General features: G+C 46.6%; 1 protein-coding gene across 3 annotated transcripts in view; it reads left to right on the forward strand.

The window, feature by feature from the left end:
• Positions 1–19,098, forward strand: part of LOC143765454 (signal transducer and activator of transcription 5B) — a 272,423-nt gene that overhangs the window by 189,091 nt on the left and 64,234 nt on the right. For 2 of the 3 annotated variants that reach the window (XM_077252132.1, XM_077252133.1), the window contains exon 3: positions 17,556–17,692. In XM_077252132.1, the coding sequence (XP_077108247.1) occupies positions 17,565–17,692 (128 nt within the window). In that variant the 5' untranslated portion in view covers positions 17,556–17,564. Of the gene's footprint in view, positions 1–2,951; positions 3,029–17,555; positions 17,693–19,098 lie in introns of those variants that run through there. The other variant, XM_077252135.1, reaches the window with a different exon arrangement.

The raw sequence follows: 19,098 nt of genomic DNA on the forward strand, positions 1-19,098 counted from the left end.
CAGCGGGCATGCTGCTTGGGAGTTATGGTTGAACCCTCCAGGGTAATTTCGATGTTAGGAAGAGTGAGGTTAGTAGAAGGGAGAAACACAAGAAGTTCCGTTTAGCAGATTTCGTTTCAGATAGAGGGAGGACATGATGTTAGAGACAGCAGAACAAACAGTCCTTGGTGTTTTGAATTAGGGTAGGGGTGATGACGGGAAGAAGTGTATAATTGGGTGTCATCAGCATAGAGATGATACTGGAACCCAAATCTGCTGATTGTTTGTCCAATAGGGGCCGTGTATAGAGAGAAGAGGAGGGGGCCTAGGACTGAGCCCTGCGGAACCCCGATAGTAAGGGGATGAGGAGAGGAAGAGGAGCCGGCAAAGGATACAGTGAAGGAGCGGTCAGAGAGGTAGGAGGAGATCCAGGAGAGGGCTGTGTCCTTGAGGCCTATGGAGCGGAGCATAGTGAGAAGGCGCTGGTGATCCACAGTGTCAAATGCGGCAGAGAGATCCAGGAGAATCAGCAGAGAGCAATAACCTTTGGATTTAGCTGTTATTAGATCATTAGAGACTTTAGTGAGGGCAGTTTCAGGGAAGTGTAAAGAGCGGAAACCAGATTGTAAGGGGTCGAGAAGAGAGTTATCCGAGAGTGGACCAAGCGTTCCAGTTGTTTAGAGATGAAGGAAAGATTAGAGACAGGTCTGTAGTTAGCAGTGCAGATCTGGTCCAGTGATGGCTTTTTAAGTAAAAGGTTTATGATGGCATGTTTAAATGAGGAGGGAAAGATACCTGTAGAAAGAGAGAGGTTAAATATTTTAGTCAGGTGAGTGGTGACCACTGGTGAGAGAGACTGCAGGAGAGGTGAAAGAATGGGGTCACTGTTGCAGGTTGTAGGCCGAGCAGAAGTGAGGAGCTTGGAAACTTCTTCTTCTGATACAGGCTCAAAGATGTTCTAGTGAGCTTGAGGGGTGCGGCAGGGAAGGGGATCCAGGCACTGAGGAGATTGGGCTGAGATATCCTGATGGATGTGGTTGATTTTTTTCTAGGAAGTACGTGTCCAGATCCTCACCACTGAGATTGGTGATGGGGTCTTGTACTTTAGGTTTCAGGAGGGAGTTTAAGGTTTCAAAAAGTCGTTTTGGGTTGTTGGATAGTGAGGTGAAGAGGGTGGTGAAGTAGGATAGTTTGGCCAGATAAAGGGCAGAGTTATAGGTTTTGAGCATGAACTTATAGTGGATGAAGTCTTCTGCTAAGAGAGATTTTCTCCACTGCCGCTCTGCACACCTTGAGCAACGCTGAAGAAAGCGTGTTTGCATAGTGTGCCAGGGCTGCCGTTGTCTGTGTTGGGTCTTTCTGCTTGTAGAAGGTGCTGCTTCATCTAGGGCATTCTTCAGTGTATTATTGAAGTGTGACAATGCTAAGTCTGGACAGGAGAGGGAGGAGATGGGGCTAAAGATGTGTGGGGATTGTCCATATGCTGCTGGGTATTAATGGTACGTGTATTCCGATAAGTGTGGTAAGTGGGGGTGTCCCGAGTGAGGAGACAATTCTTGACAGAGAAGGAAAGAAGGTTGTGGTCCAAGTGCGAGAGAGGGGAGTTACTAAAGTCGTGCAGCGATCCGGCACGGGAGAAAACCAGGTCCAGAGTATTCCCGTCCTCATGCATTGGAGAATTGGTAAACGGTGAGAGGCCGAATGAAGAAGTTAGAGCAAGAAGATGAGAGGCAGATTGGGAGAGGGGATCATTGATGGGGATGTTAAAGTCTCCCATGATGAGGGTGGGGATGTCACAGGATAGAAAGTGAGTAAGCCAGGTGGCAAAGTGGTCTAGAAACAGGTGGGAGGAGCTTGGAGGGCGATAGACAACCGCCATCCATAAGGAGAAGGGCTTAAAGAGTCTGACGGTGTGAACTTCAAAGGAAGGAAATGTAAGTGAGGGAACCGGGGAAATGACCTGGAAAGCACATTGTGATGAAAGGAGCAAACCAACACCCCCACCCTGTCTGTTTTCAGGTCTGGTGGTATGTGAAAATTTCAGCCCACCAAACGAGAGAGCGGCAGCGGCGGTGGTGTCTGAGTGCTGGATCCAGGTTTCTGTAATAGCCAGAAGGTTAAGGGAATTAGAGATGAAAAGATCATGAATGTAAGTCAGTTTGTTACACACAGACCGTGCATTCCAGAGAGCACAGTGGAAAGCGATAGTAGAAGGCATGCACTGAATGTTAATAAGATTAGCAGGGTTTCTATATGCAGCTGGAGGAGAGTAATGTATGCTGGTGGAGGGAGGACCAGGGTTGGGGGAGATGTCGCCTGCAACTAGTAAAAGGAGAAAAAAACAGAGCAGGTGGTGGGATGATTTGTATGAATGTTTTGAGTGCTGCATGGAGGTATTGGATGGTTTGGAGTGGGTAAGAAATGTCTGTAGAGCCTCAGAGTTATATATGGGAGAGGGGAGAAGGGAGGGGTGGATATAGAGAGAGGGCCCAGAATGTGTTAAAGGGCGGGCGAGTTGTGAGAAAGCAGAAGTAAAAACAAATAAGAAGCAGATTGATATGATCAATGCATAATGTAGTATGACTGACCAAGAAGCATGATTGTTTGATAAACTATATCTATATATATATATATATATATATGTATGTGTATATATATATATATATATATATATATATATATATATATATATGTATATATATATATATATATATATATATATATATATATATATATATATATATATATATATACATACACCGGTATATATTCTCAGCCAACAACCCCTTGAGTAACATCATCTGGTATGGATGCTGTATCGATGACTTATGTTAATGTGGGTTCGTGATGTGGCGTGTCCCATTATTTTTTTAATGCATTAAGCATAACTGTAACATAAAATTTGGGTTATGGTGAAACCTAAACAAATTTCCTTTCTTGATGTATTTTTTAATAGGGGATGCTATGTACAGAAAAATATCTAGTCTGTATTGGAAACTCGAGTCAGGGAACACTGTATTAAGAGGCGCGTAGTTCCCATTAGCATACGGTAAGGGCGACTTCAAAAGAATAATTTTAGATTAAAACATGCTTGCATTAAAGGTGAAGATTGTAAATGCTAAGCAGTGGAATTAAAGAAAAGAGATTACTCTGATAAAACAATGCAGAGCAAGCGCTTAGAAATATATCAATGTGGACTGATACTGAAAAAAACCTACACTAATAGAAAAATCTGAAAAGACAGAGGTGTAGTTTTTTCAATATGTTTAAAGGGAATCTGTCAGGTGGTTATTAGATAGTATACCAATGGCATCCTGAATTTGAGCTCGGGCAACCCTTTCAAAACATGTAAATTGTATTATTCTACCTACTTTGGTTTTCTTGCTGTAAAGGTACCTTCACACTAAGCAACGCTGCAGCGATACAGACAACGATGCCGATCGCTGCAGCATCGCTGTTTGGTCGCTGGAGAGCTGTCACACAGACAGCTCTCCAGCGACCAACGATGCCGAGGTCCCCGGGTAACCAGGGTAAACATCGGGTTGCTAAGCGCAGGGCCGCGCTTAGTAACCCGATGTTTACCCTGGTTACCAGTGTAAAATGTAAAAAAAAAAAAACACTACATACTCACCTTCGCATCCCCCTGCCGTCCGCTTCCTGCACTGACTGAGCGCCGGCCCTAACAGCAGAGCGGTGACGTCACCGCTGTGCTTTCACTTTATGGCCGGTGCTCAGTCAGTGCAGGAAGCGGACGGCAGGGGGACGCGAAGGTGAGTATGTACTGTTTGTTTTTTTACATTTTACGCTGGTAACCAGGGTAAACATCGGGTTACTAAGCGCGGCCCTGCACTTAGCAACCCGATGTTTACCCTGGTTACCAGTGTAAAACATTGCTGGCATCGTTGCTTTTGGTGTCAAACACGACGATACACGCCGGTCTGACGGCCAAATAAAGTTCTGAACTTTCTTAAACGACCAGCGATATCACAGCAGGATCCTGATCGCTGCTGCCTGTCACACTCAACGATATCGCTAGCCAGGACGCTGCAACGTCACGGATCGCTAGCGATATCGTTTAGTGTGACGGTACCTTAACTCTCTAAACATACTTAGTGCAATCAATGACTGCGCGCCGGCTAGTCCTGCATATGCTAATGAATTGTGATTATCCACGCCTTTATCCTCTGCCACTCATCTGTCTACGGCACTAATTGTACAGTTTGTACTTAGCCGCTCAGCAGAGTAGGCGTCCCTATGATGAAATGGCGCATGCACAGATCTAGGAAGTATCTTGCATGCTCGAGGTTTGTTGCAATTAATGATGTTGACAATTTACGTGTTCTGAGCAGGCCATCAAGCACTATTTCAGAATAGACAAAGGGATTGATAATCCAAGTCCATAAATAATTAAAAGTAATTGAAAGCAGGGATTTTTAACAGCGCTTGTTTGTTTTTAAAGGCACATGTTCAGTATGTTAGTGTCGTGCCGTGAGTAAGAACCTTTAGGTTGTGTGCACACGTTGCAGATTTTTAGCGTTTTTTCGCTATAAAAATGCAAAAAAAGCATACATTATGCATCCCATCATTTAGAATGCATTCTGCAATTTTTGTGCACATGATGCGTTTTTTTCCGCAAAAAAAAAAGCTCACAGTAATATTTCAGAGCAACCAGCAAACAATAGGGACTTAAAACTTAACATTTAATATACCTATTAAAATTCACGACACAACATTTAAAATCAGGTACCCAAACAACCAGTGTTAGCCAGTAACACAAGCAATGTAACTCTCATAAAGACACATCCACTTATTAGGATGAATCATAATGCATTAAGCTCTCGGAGAGTGCCAGAAATGTTTGGGGCACTTTATTTTTGACTGCCATTGAGGAAGAAACTCGTTGGGAGGCGGTCCCAACCAGAAAGGGCTGATTGAATACCAAGCGATGGTTTCAAGGGTTCCTGTGTTTTTTTGACACTGGAGGGTATCACTTTGAAGGTGGCATCTCTAACCAGATTGGTGAGATTGTTCTGTTTTTCCCTTCTTTTCTATGAGCCCTCTAATTTTCTAGACACAATTTACATGGTGATCAGTGGTACTGATTCATCCTAATAAGCTACATTGCTAGTGTTACTGGCAGTCTCTTTTCCTACAATCGGTGTCCCCATTCTGGTTGTGCAAAATTCAATTGCTTGGGTACTTGATTTTAAATATTGTGTCGTGAATTTTAATAGGTATATTAAATGTTACGTTTTAAGTCCCTATTTTTTTGCTGGTTGTCTATGATAATTTGGGATCTGGTAAAAATATAGATTTAATTGATTTGGCTATCTTGGAATTTTTCAGAGCAGCCTAAAGACACCTCCTCCAACCAATCCTGTGAGCTATGCCTCCTTGATAAAGACCATAAAAATTAACATATTGTGTGCTCTAAGTAAGAAGACCCATATCTCTGGCACTGTATGGTGGATTTAAAAAATAAATAAAAAAATAAGTGAAAAATGAAAAACTTAAAGGAGCAGCTGGAATGTAAATTGCAAAAACCGGCCTCTTTTTCACCCTATGACAGATCCTCTGTAAGGAGCCTTGCCACATGATTTCAGACATAAGTGAACCTCCATTGCAGGCAGCTGGTTCGGTCCTGGCCTCATCTGTGCACAGTGGCTTTGAATCTAACACATTAGCTCCTTGTTATTTGGGTGTTCTACGCAAGGTGGTGTGATGTGCAGAAGTCTGCAGAATTTTAGTGAGGGCACATACACGCCACATTTTACTTAAAATAAATCAATATTCCCTGAACCTGTCCTAAGATATGCAGAAGTGGATGCTTCAGTGACAGGATTCGTAACAGCGCTACCCACATATTTAGTTGGTGACTATGTCGGACCCCCAGGGGAATGGAAACCTACAATTAGATGTCTGCTAGGCAACACCCCAGACCTATTTGTACCATTGCCTGGTAAATTGCACATTTAACATTTTATTGGGAAGCACATATATATTTTTTTCTTTTAGGCATGGGGTTTCACGTTTGGATAAATCTCCTGCAACATCAATTGATTGTATTTTTCAGAGATGACCATAAGAGTCGGACATGAGTAATGTCTGATAATGATTTTTGTTGGACACACCTTGATCTCGAGCATTAATCCTATAAAACTCTCTATAAATTTGTAATTCTTACATTTATTACTGTATTTCTCAAGACAGTGCCACTCAACTTTACTCCATTAGTGCCCTCTAGTGGCAAAACTCTGCGTAAATGATTATAATTGCAGTAGTGATAATGAACTGGAACTGATCTGTGAAGATTAGTAGGATTAATGACAGATTTATACTATTTTTGGCATCTGTTCTCAGTCTATTGACTAGTAAAATGAATAATTGCAATCACCGTGCACATGCCAGTGTATTGTGAGTCCTTATATCACCAAGGTATTAATTTGGAGTATGAGCTCGTGCGTATGAGAAAGTACATTGGGTTATACGAAGGTAATTTGGGGGCCTATGATTGACAACGCCTTGTTCTATACAACCACTTATATCTATACATGAGAATAAGGGCAGCTAAAAGGATCGTCCAACATTAACAGATGATTGCCACAGCCCCCACCATCAGATGCTGACGAGGTTGTTGCTTTTTTCTACTCGGTGCCTAATAGCTGTTCCTATGTAATTGGGGTATCTTGGGATAAATGATTCTTTGTCCTTTAATGCAAGACGCTCCCACTTGGATCTGTTGCCCACTGTCACAATACAGAATGCATACATTTAATGTCTTTAAAGCCCCCGTCACACTAAGCGAGGTCGCTAGCGAGATCGCTGCTGAGTCACAAGTTTTGTGACGCAACAGCGACCTCAGTAGCGATCTCGCTATGTGTGACACGTAGCAGCGACCAGGCCCCTGCTGTGAGATCGCTGGTCGTGTCGGAATGGCCTGGACCTTTTTTGGATCGTTGAGGTCCCGCTGGGTAGCACACATCGCTGTGTTTGACACCTTACCAACGACCTCGTTGACTACAACGTCACACAGGACGTCCCTCATCGAGGTCTGAATCGTCATAATAGCTGCCATGTGACAGGGTCACAACGACCAACGACATCGTTGTACAGGTCGCCGCATCGCTGCTGCGTCGTTGGGAAGATCTCACTGTTTGACATCTCACCAGCGACCACATAGCGACGCAGCAACGATCCCTGACAGGTCGTATCGTTGTCGAGATCGCTTTAGCGTCGCTAAGTGTGACGGGGCCTTTAGAGCTGATGACTTTAGTCTGCTTACTTTGAAAATGTCTAATAATTTTTTAACTCTTCTCTGCCGTTATGACGAGGATTTTCAGAGTAAGTCCAACAGCCACATTGTAGACCTAATGTATGTACATCCATATCACATTGGCTGTATAATCATGCTATAGTTGCACTCCTAAAATGCTCATTTTTTTTATTTAACAGGCATGGATCTTCAATGTAAGTCCACCAGTCTCATCAGGTTTAAGGTTATTTAATAATTAGTAATGAGCGAATATACGCGTTACTCGAGATTTCTCGAGCACGCTCGGGTGTCCTCCGAGTATTTACTAGTGCTCGGAGATTTAATTTTCATCGCCGCAGCTGAATGATTTACACCTGTTAGCCAGCATAAGTACATGTGGGGGTTGCCTGGTTGCTAGGGAATCTCCACATGTACTTATGCTGGCTAACAGATGTAAATCATCCAGCTGCGGCAAGAAAAACGAAATCTCCGAGCACTAAAAAATACTCAGAGGTCACCCGAGCGTGCTCGGGAAATCTCGAGTAACGAGTATATTCGCTCATCACTATTAATAATGTTTGCAGTCTGTATTGTGAAATCTGGAGACAGATCCGCTTTGGATCCAATCATGTATCTCCTATTAGAAAACGAGACCTGGGAACATTACTGACATCTGGGCAGGTGCCCCTGGATTTGTAGCAGGTCCTCCTGACACGTCCCTTTAACTATGTATTGGGGTTGTAGTCTGAGGGCATGATATCGGTTGTATCTGTCTGTGAGATGTTCCTGCTGGTGCTGAGCGTACACTTGCTGTATACAGACTGCCCCCGACATGCTGTCGTCTTGCTCGTCTGTCTGTGATCCTATCTGTTGCTCATCACTGGCAGTCTCTCTGCTGATCTATGCCGGGCAGCAGCTCCAATCATCTAATTAATGAGACTGATTTACAAGCATGAGATTGTGGTTACAGCCAGAGTCCGCCATGATCAAACACTGACACGCTTGTTCCGGTAGCTCAGGCTTTCTGATTTAGCACGCTTTAGTCCAGCAAAGTTCCCTGGCCCGTATCATTACCGCCTGTGGCACACTTTGGCTGTAGCTTTCATTTCAGTATGGGATCATGATTTTCTCTTTGCGCGTTCTATCTCATCCAAGGACACTTTCAGATCACTTGACATTTAAGTCTTCTCCTTGGCGTGTATAATCGGGGCCCTGTGAATAGCCTGAGTCTGCCTGGGCTAACCAGTTCATGTTCCTTGCCTGGGACTGCATTGCTTTTCTAATTAGCGCCCTGATTTGCATTCACCGCCTGAGGTCCTGGCTAGGAATACAGTTTAACGATTGTGAGTACTTGGTGCACATCCAACACCGCCCTTGTAGTTCCAAAAATCTTACGGCCTCAATTGCTGCGGTTAGCATTGCTACTGCACAGCACCTGATTTTGGAACGGTTTTGTGTAAATCCCTGGATTTATGTTTTTCCTTAAGGCTTCTTGCCTATTTTTTTTAATTTTTTTATTTTACTGCTGCTCTCTAATTTCTCCAGTTGCCCACTTAACCTTCATTGTCTCACATCTTGAGCCCCTATACCTGCTCTCAAGACAACTTCTGTACCTGTAAGTAATTTTCAGCATGTCCTCGCTTCTAGGCTTATTAATGCATAACCCCATTAGACCTCTGAGTGTGCCAGTAGCCAGGACAGGGTAAGTAAGAGTTTCCATAGCAACTAAAAAATGGCATCCTAGTGATGAGCAGAGGGGGCTTAAGAGCTGGCAGACTGTCCGCTCGCTCTCCGACAGCTGCTGCTATCCTTAGACAGTCACATGCAGGCTAGACGGTGATAAGTGGATGGGCAATGGAGGAGCCATGCCATTGCCTACTGTCACAATTATCACCCCGCCTTCTCATTTCATTGCCTGGGATGCCGCAGAGTGGGGTCTCTTGGTGACTTTGGGGTCTTGATCTGCCTTTAGCACTGCTATGGGTATAGGTTTTCCCCCAGATATACTGTGGGTGGAATATTGCGCTTGTTAAAGTAATAATTGTAGTTCCAGTATGTCCGGTTAAGGTACCGTCACACTAAGCGACGCTGCAGCGATACAGACAACGATGCCGATCGCTGCAGCGTCGCTGTTTGGTCGCTGGAGAGCTGTCACACAGACTGGTAACCAGGGTAAATATCGGGTTACTAAGCGCGGCCCTGCGCTTAGTAACCCGATATTTACCCTGGTTACCATTGTAAAACATCGCTGGTATCGTTGCTTTTGCTGTCAAACACAATGATACACGGCGATCTGACGACCAAATAAAGTTCTGAACTTTAATCAACGACCAGCGATATCACAGCAGGATCCTGATCGCTGCTGCGTGTCAAACACAACGATATCGCTATCCAGGACGCTGCAACGTCACGGATCGCTAGCAATATCGTTTAGTGTGACGGTACCTTTACTCTTTAGCGATACGTTCCACATGTTAGAAGAAACTGGAGGGTTTCTTTAAGATCAGAACGGATAATAGTAGCATGAAAGGAAGGAATGCAATGTAACGTGTGACTATTCCTTACCTACAACAAGTACCTCTACCTGAAGACGTTTGGCTGGTTTGAAGGCACACGTGTAGGCAGTCCATAGTAAGGAAGGTGGGCACACGTCTCTGACTTAGATCTTGGCAAAGGTTTTTTTTTCAGTATCTGATTCTTACAAAAACCTTGCAAAGACCAGTAGTTAAACCAATCACTTGCTATGCTTTCGGCCTTTTGTGTGCAGCTTGTCTTAGGGTACTGTCACACTAAACGATTTACCAACGATCACAACCAGCGATACGACCTGGCCGTGATCGTTGGTAAGTGGTTGTGTGGTCGCTGGGGAGCTGTCACACAGACCGCTCTCCAGCGACCAACGATGCCGAAGGCCCCGGGTAACCAGGGTAAACATCGGGTTACTAAGCGCAGGGCCGCGCTTAGTAACCCGATGTTTACCGTGGTTACCAGCGTAAACGTAAAAAAAAAAAAACCGTACATACTCACATTCCGGTGTCTGTCCCCCGGCGTTCTGCTTCTCTGCACTGTGTCTGCCAGCCGGAAAGCACAGCGGTGACGTCACCGCTGTGCTCGCTTTCCGGCCGGCCGGCGCTCACAGTGCAGAGAAGCAGAATGCCGGGGGACAGACACCCGAATGTGAGTATGTACTGTTTGTTTTTTTTTACTTTTACAATGGTAACCACGGTAAACATCGGGTTACTAAGCGCGGCCCTGCGCTTAGTAACCCGCTGTTTACCCTGGTTACAAGCGAACGCATCGCTGGATCGCTGTCACACACAACGATCCAGCGATGACAGCGGGAGATCCAGCGACGAAAGAAAGTTCCAAACGATCTGCTACGACGTACGATTCTCAGCGGGGTCCCTGATCGCTGCTGTGTGTCAGACACAGCGATATCGTATGGATATCGCTGGAACGTCACGGATCGTACCGTCGTAGCGATCAAAGTGCCAATGTGTGACAGTACCCTAAGTTTTCAGCACAGAAATGTGGCATTGTAGACGGCGCACCATCAGGAGGCTGAGGCCTGATGTCTAGGACTCCTGAGATGTGGAAGGACCATTGACTGCAATCTCACAAGATGGAAATGGTCCCATGCATGTTATAGACATTTCAAACACTTTGGAACTATTGAAGAATTTTTTTATATATTAACGGATAGAATCCCTGTTTTCTCGGTTGTAGGTGTAGCAGTGGTCAGACTGCTGAGCGGTGTATAACCCCATCTATACCCTGGATTGGCAGCTTCCTGCGTACACTGTGTGTTCTCAGCAAGCTGCCAATCAGTGGTGAGGGGTGGAGTTACACAGACTAGCCTGACTCGTCTGCACCTGAGACCTAGTCCTGCTGATAAAACACTGATTGTATTGAAGCTACAGCACACAACCCAATATGTGACACATTCCTGGACTCGGGGTCTCTGTCCCTATGTTATGCTGCTCACAAAACTGCTGACAGATTCCCACTAACCATATGGTCAAGATGGACTAATGATTTAAAAAGCAAAACTCAGGCACCAACCCTTGATTTATATATTTCACCTTTTTAGATTTATTTTTTTTTTTGTATTAATTCATTTCTAGCAGCTAAATGCTTTATGATTGTTGACTTGAGCTTTTTTTTTTTCTTTTAAGGGAATCTGACCTGCATATACCAAGACCTCTCTGTATCTCTGGTTCCTCGCCCTGCTTCTCTTTATCCTCTACTCCCTTGTGTATTGCAAGAGTTGCGTAACAAGAATTCTGCCTGAAATTGCTCTTCCGGCAGTAGCAGCCATGTGTCGAAATCGATACGTTAACCTTTTTGTCTCCAGCGTTGACTATTATAATTTGTACATTTTGTACTCTCTTAGTCCTTTGGTCTTCAGGTCTGTAATGGGGTTGTCTATGTTTAGGCCTCATTCAGATGCCTGTGATCTTTCTTATACACATCAGTGTTTTGGATCGTATTGTTATCAGTTTGGTCAGTGTCAGTAAACCATCTTTCTCACATCTAAAAAGAAAAAAAAAAATTACAAAGCTTCCCCTACCCATTCCAGTGTTAAAAATGATGGCACACGTGTGCTGTCCGTGATCTTCAGAGTCCTATAAACTTGTATGGGTGATTTTGATCCATGCATTAGATCAAAAGTAGACACTTTTTTTTGCAGACAAGTGAACAGCCACATTAAAAAGGGTAGGTGCATCATCCGGTCAGTATTGGGCAGCACTTTGGACGCAGTACATGTCCGCTGAGTCCATCGTGTTGCCGGCTTTTGAAGGCAGGTGATTCAGCATGTGTTCATTGAACCGTGCGGAATCACCACCGTCCAATACATGTATGGGGGACATTTATCTTGCGGAGGATCACGTCTCCACAAGATAAAGTGACATGCTGCGGTCTGGTGATCCTCGGGTGTCAGTGCCCGCATAGTAGAGATGGAATTTCTTGAAATCTCATCCACTATGCTGTAACATCTGGCCGCTGCACAAGCACACAGCGTCCAACCCGCAGCGATTACTGATTGTTTGCACAGTATACTTTTCCTCTGATTGGAACTCTCCTGGTTTTGGCTTACAATTACGGAGGTAAAATACTGACTAAATACAGAAAGTGTGAACGTGGCTCAACAGCCATGCCCATGTGATTATACCAAGACAATTTGATTTAAACTTGAGAAAAGCACAAAAATAAGTACGTTTCACACAATGCTATACCTGTATTTTTTTCCACTATAAACGCCGCAAAAACTGATGGCAAGGTTTTTGCTGTTTTTTTTTTTGTTTGTTTGTTTTTTTGCACTTTCACATTGCTTTCTTTAAAAAAAAAAAATGCAAAAACGCTGAAAGAAATGACATGCTGTAGTTTTTAAAATGCATCACATTTCCAATTTGGTCACAAAAAAGTGTAAGTGCGTGAGATTTCTGAAAATTGTGCTGTGAAAAGCAGCTTTTAATTTGCATTTTATAAACATGGCAAAAATGCAATGTGTGAACATAGCCGTATGTTTTTTATGATTAGCGATGTCGCTCACCCCATGTTCAGGCATTGCAGTGGCTTAGGTATCTAACTTAAGTAACTCACTATGGTTGTTCATAACCATGGATACCTAAGCTACTGCAGTGCCCTGCACATCGGGTAAGCAACATAGCAAATCAGAAGAACTATACATTTGTAATTGGAGGTATTTGCTAATATTATTCTTATTACACCTACTACAGATTGGGATAGCATCACTGACTTACTGTGAAGTTTGTGTGAGATTAGATTGTGAGCCCGGATGGTCAATACAGTCCCCAACTGTTAGGCCTGCCACCAGGAAATGTGATCAGTTTTTGCAATTGTTTTTACTGCTTTTTCCCTGAGTTTACCAGTTTTGATTTCTTTCTTTTTTTTCTTTTTTTGTTAATTCCGCCATACTGCTGCAGAGATATGGGCCTTTATATTCAATGGAAACTTTTATGGCCAATGCAAGGTGTGAGGCTCACAGGATTCTCTGGGGGTATGACTCACAGGATTATCTGGGGGCGTGACACACAGGATTCTCTGGGAGCGTAGGTCACAGGATTATCTGGGGGTATGGCTCACAGGATTCTCTGGGGGCGTGGCTCACAGGATTCTCTGGGGGCGTGGCTCACAGGATTTTCTGGGGGCGTGGGTCACAGGATTCTCTGGGGGTGTGGTTAACAGGATTCTCTGGGGGCGAGGCTCACAGGATTCTCTGGGGGTGTGGTTAACAGGATTCTCTGGGAGCATGGGTCACAGGATTCTCTGGTGGCGAGGCTCACAGGATTCTCTGGGGGTGTGGTTAACAGGATTCTCTGGGGGTGTGGTTAACAGGATTCTCTGGTGGCGTGGGTCACAGGATTCTCTGGCGTGGCTCACAGGATTCTCTGGGGGTGTGGTTAGCAGGATTCTCTGGGGGTGTGGTTAGCAGGATTCTCTGGGGGCGTGGGTCACAGGATTCTCTGGGGGTGTGGGTCACAGGATTCTCTGGGGGCGTGGGTCACAGGATTCCCTGGGGGCGTGGGTCTCAGGATTCTCTGGGGGCGAGGCTCCCTGGATTCTCTGGGGGTGAAGCTCTCCGGATTCTCTGGGGGCGAGGCTCTCCAGATTCTCTGGGGGCGAGGCTCTCCAGATTCTCTGGGGGGTGTGGCTCTCAAGATTCTCTGGGGGGTGTGGCTCTCAAGATTCTCTGGGGGGTGGCTCTCAAGATTCTCTGGGGGGTGTGGCTCTCAGGATTCTCTGGGGGGTGTGGCTCTCAGGATTCTCTGGGGGGTGGCTCTCAGGATTCTCTGGGGGTGTGGCTCTCAGGATTCTCTGGGGGTGTGGCTCTCAGGATTCTCTGGGGGTGTGGCTCTCAGGATTCTCTGGGGGCGTGGCTCTCAGGATTCTCTGGGGGCGAGGCTCTCAGGATTCTTTGGGGGCGAGGCTCTCAGGATTCTCTGGGGGTGAGGATCTCAGGATTCTCTGGGGTGAGGCGCTCAGGATTCTTTGCAGGCGTGAGTCACAGGATTCTCTGGGGCGTGGGTCACAGGATTTTCTGAGGGCATGGCTCTCAGGATTCTCTGGGGGTGAGGCTCTCGGGATTCTTTGGGGGCGAAGCTCTCAGGATTCTCTGGGGTGAGGCTCAGGATTCTCCGAGGGCGACGCGCTCAGGATTCTCTGGGGGTGAGGTTCTCAGGATTCTCTGGGGGGCATGGCTCTCAGGATTCTCTGGGGGCGTGGCTCTCAGGATTCTCTGGGGGCGTAGCTCTCAGGATTCTATGGGGGCGAGGCTCTCAGGATTCTCTGGGGGCGAGGCTCTCAGAATCTGAGAGCCACGCCCCCACAGAATCCTCTGAGGGCATGGCTCTCTGGGGGCGAGGCTAAGTATTCTCTGGGGGCGTGGCTCTCTGGGGGTGAGGCTCTCAAGTCTCTGGGGCGAGGCTCTCTGGAATCTCTGGGGGCGAGGCTCTCTGGAATCTCTGGGGGCGAGGCTCTCAGGATTCTCTGGGGGCGTGGCTCTCAGGATTCTCTGGGGGCGTGGCTCTCAGGATTCTCTGGGGGCGTGGCTCTCAGGATTCTCTGGGGGCGTGGCTCTCAGGATTCTCTGGGGGCGTGGCTCTCAGGATTCTCTGGGGGCGTGGCTCTCAGGATTCTCTGGGGGCGTGGCTCTCAGGATTCTCTGAGGGCGTGGCTCTCAGGATTCTCTCAGGGCGTGGCTCTCAGGATTCTCTGGGGGCATGGCTCTTAGGATTCTCTGGGGGCATGGCTCTTAGGATTCTCTGGGGGCGTGGCTCTCTGGGGGCATGGCTCTCTGGGGCGTGGCTCTCTGGGGGGCGTGGCTCTCTGGGGGGCGTGGCTCTCTGGGGGGCGTGGCTCTCTGGGGGCGTGGCTCTCTGGGGGCCAGGCTCTCTGGGGGCGAGGCTCTCTGGGGGCGAGGCTCTCTGGGGGCGAGGCTCTCTAGGGGCGAGGCTCTCTGGAGTCTCTGGGGGCGAGGCTCTCTGGGGGCGAGGCTCTCTGGAGTCTCTGGGGGCGAGGCTCTCTGGAGTCTCTGGGGGCGAGGCTTTCTGGAGTCTCTGGGGGCGAGGCTCTCTGGAGTCTCTGGGGGCGAGGCTCTCTGGAGTCTCTGGGGGCGAGGCTCTCTGGAGTATCTGGGGGTGAGGCTCTCTGGAGTCTCTGGGGGCGAGGCTCTCTGGGGGTGAGGCTCTCTGGAGTCTCTGGGGGCGAGGCTCTCTGGGGGCGAGGCTCTCTGGAGTCTCTGGGGGCGAGGCTCTCTGGAGTCTCTGGGGGCCAGGCTCTCTGGAGTCTCTGGGGGCCAGGCTCTCTGGAGTCTCTGGGGGCCAGGCTCTCTGGGGGCCAGGCTCTCTGGGGGCCAGGCTCTCTGGGGGCCAGGCTCTCTGGGGGCCAGGCTCTCTGGGGGCCAGGCTCTCTGGGGGCCAGGCTCTCTGGGGGCGAGGCTCTCTGGGGGCAAAGCTCTCTGGGGGCGAGGCTCTCTGGGGGCGAGGCTCTCTGGGGGCGAGGCTCTCTGGGGGCGAGGCTCTCTGGGGGCGAGGCTCTCTGGAGTCTCTGGGGGTGAGGCTCTCTGGAGTCTCTGGGGGCAAGGCTCTCTGGGGGTGAGGCTCTCTGGAGTCTCTGGGGGCGAGGCTCTCTGGAGTCTCTGGGGGCGAGGCTCTCTGGAGTCTCTGGGGGCGAGGCTCTCCGGAGTCTCTGGGGGCGAGGCTCTCTGGAGTCTCTGGGGCTTGTCTTAGGGTACCGTCTCACAAAACAATTTACCAACGATCACGACCAGCGATACGACCTGGCCGTGATCGTTCGTAAGTCGTTGTGTGGTCGCTGGGGAGCTGTCACACAGACCTCTCTCCAGCGACCAACGATGCCGAGGTCCCCGGGTAACCAGGGTGAACATCGGGTTACTAAGCGCAGGGCCGCGCTTAGTAACCCGATGTTTACCCTGGTTACCGTCGTAAATGTAAAAAAAAAACAAACAGTACATACTCACATTCCGGTGTCCGTCAGGGTCCCTCGCAGTCTGCTTCCCGCAAAAAAACAGCATACAATATGCATCCCATCATTTAGAATGAATTCCACATGTTTTGTGCACATGATGCGTTTTTTTCCGCGAAAAAAACGCATCGCGGTAAAAAACGCAGCATGTTCATTAATTTTGCGGGTTTTTTGCGGATTTCCCACTATAAAATGCATTGGGAAATGTCTGGAAAAACCGCATCAAAAACGCACCAAAAACGCACATAAAACACATGCATATTTCTTGCAGAAAATTTCAGGTTTTTCTCAGGATTTTTCTGCAAGAATTCCTGAACATGTGCACATAGCCTAAAGGGAAACGGTCAACTGGTTTATACTTCCCAACCTAAGAGCAGCATAAAATAGGGACCGGTTCCCTGATTCCAGCGGAGTATCGCTTACTGGGTGCCTGGCTGATATTTTGGTTAATATCAGTACTTTTTCTGCCTCATCTTTATTGTTACCGTTATTGATGTACGCTGCCTAACCCCATTCACTCCATTGATTTACAGCTTTCTTCTTGGGCCGAAAGTTGCTGCTCAGTGGTGGGGAGAAGGATTACTCATGAATATTGAGGAATACATAGTAGGAGGCCATCACGGTCAGGACTAGCACAGCTACAGCAGATAAAACAATGTTTTATCAAGCCTACAGTAAGGCTATGTTCACCTGTTGTGTTTTTGCAGCGGTTTTTTTTTTTTCAATGCTTTTTTTTAATGGAAATTTTCAGCTGTGTTTTAACAGCACCAGCAAAGTCTGAGATTTCAGAAATCTTGTTCACACACCATGTTTTTTTTCCTGACTGTCAAAAGAGCTGCATTTTTTGCAAAGTGCAGCATGTCAGAGTGTTTGAATGAAATTATGTTTTTATGCACTAAACTTGACAACGCTGCAGTAAAAAAGCACCAAAAACACTGCAAAACTCGGCAAATCCTGCTTTTTTGATGTTGCTTCTTTACTGCCAAGAGAGCAGGTTTTGCCTGTGGGGGAAAAAAAAACACATAAAAAAACGCAACTTGTGAACATAACCTAAGAGGCCCAGGAACTCATATACTGTTGGAATCTGGGTCTATGCCCATACTTTTTTATTTAACGATGGGATTACATAGTCATAGGCCTCCATTTATTGTATATGTGGGACATTTCATTAGGCATTGTCTGTATGACAGACCACATCACATTTTTGTGTACTGTTTTGGCTTATGGTTTTGTACCCTTTACCTTCCTTTAGTGGCCTACTCCATTCCGCCACAGATAAATAGTTTTACAAGACTGTTCTGTCCGTGTCCTGCAGGTTGTCACCATGGCAGTGTGGATCCAGGCGCAGCAGCTCCAGGGCGATGCCCTACGTCAGATGCAGGCTCTGTATGGACAGCACTTTCCTATAGAAGTCCGACATTACCTATCGCATTGGATAGAAGCACAGTCCTGGTACGTGCCGAATATCCCACTATTAATCTGCTGTCGTCTTCATTCTATGAGGGAAACCAAACTAAAACACTTTTGTAATTGTGTGCTTTGTTTGGCTCAAATAATGTGTTCACGTTTCAATTTTTGTAATGTTTCATTGACATATTATCTCTTAGCATACAGGGTTTTTTTGTGCAAAGGTGGTGTCATTCCACCATTGGCTATAATCTGGTGTTTTCCTATTTAGAGCTGCCCCTAATAAGAAAAAGAGGCTGAAAATAAACTCCTGCTTAATCAATGATGGTCCCATGGAAACAAAATACAATGTATACCCTCTTCACAGCAGCGCCAGTTAGGGGTATTGGTGTTGCTCTTCCTATCACTACTAATAAGTGGAATAGTATAGAAATTGGCCACAGATTGGCTACAGCTCATCAGTATTATGTCATAGTGGACATCTGCTCTGACTGAACGGTAAAGGCTGCAGTCAATCAGCGGTGAGGGCACATTGATTTTTGTCTTACATGAGGTCCTGAACTGGCCAACATGAACTGGTGAGAAGCAACAACTCCGCTAAACTGTATCGTCTACAGACTGGTTTGTGCCCAACCAGACACACTTAAAGGGACTCTGACAGCACAGAAGGACTGTTCAAACCAAGCACAGGCCCAGTGCACACTTGGCGTGGCCAAAAATATAAGTGCACCTTGCTACCTACTTGTTTTCATTGTCTCTACCCATCCTCTCCTCTTCTTCTTTATAGAGCCACAGACTAGTTGAGATAATAATAATAATCTATAATAATAATAATCTTTAGATAGCGCCAACATATTCTGCAGCGCTTTACAGCTTAACAGTTTCAAACACAACAGTCCTAAGTAACAATGTTAACAATACAATAATTAAAGCAACACAAGACGACCCTGCTCGTCAGAGCTTACAATCTACAATGAGGTGGGGGAGATACAAAGTACAGATGTGTAGTTACAATGATGTATTTACAATGATGGTCCAGCCATCTTCAGGGGGTGGGGAATAGATGGAGATAGTGAATGGGCTACACACACACACAAACATAAAATGACTGATTAGGGAACGTGATAGGCCGCTCTGAACAAGTGTGTTTTGAGGGAGCGCCTAAAACTGTGCAAGTTGTGGATGGTCCTAATATCTTGGGGTAGAGCATTCCAGAGGATTGGCGCAGCACGGGAAAAGTCTTGGAGTCGGGAGTGGGAGGTACGGATTAGTGCAGAGGTTAGTCGAAAGTCGTTTGCGGAGTGCAGCGGTTGGTTAGGCCGGTAGACAGAAATGAGCGAGGAGATGTAAGGGGGTGCTGCACTGTGGAGAGCTTTGTGGGTGAGAACAAGAACTTTGAATTGGATTCTATAATAAATGGGCAGCCAGTGTAACGACTGGCGAAGAGCCGA

The sequence above is a fragment of the Ranitomeya variabilis genome, chromosome 4 (assembly GCF_051348905.1).
Source record: "Ranitomeya variabilis isolate aRanVar5 chromosome 4, aRanVar5.hap1, whole genome shotgun sequence".
Taxonomy (NCBI): domain Eukaryota; kingdom Metazoa; phylum Chordata; class Amphibia; order Anura; family Dendrobatidae; genus Ranitomeya; species Ranitomeya variabilis.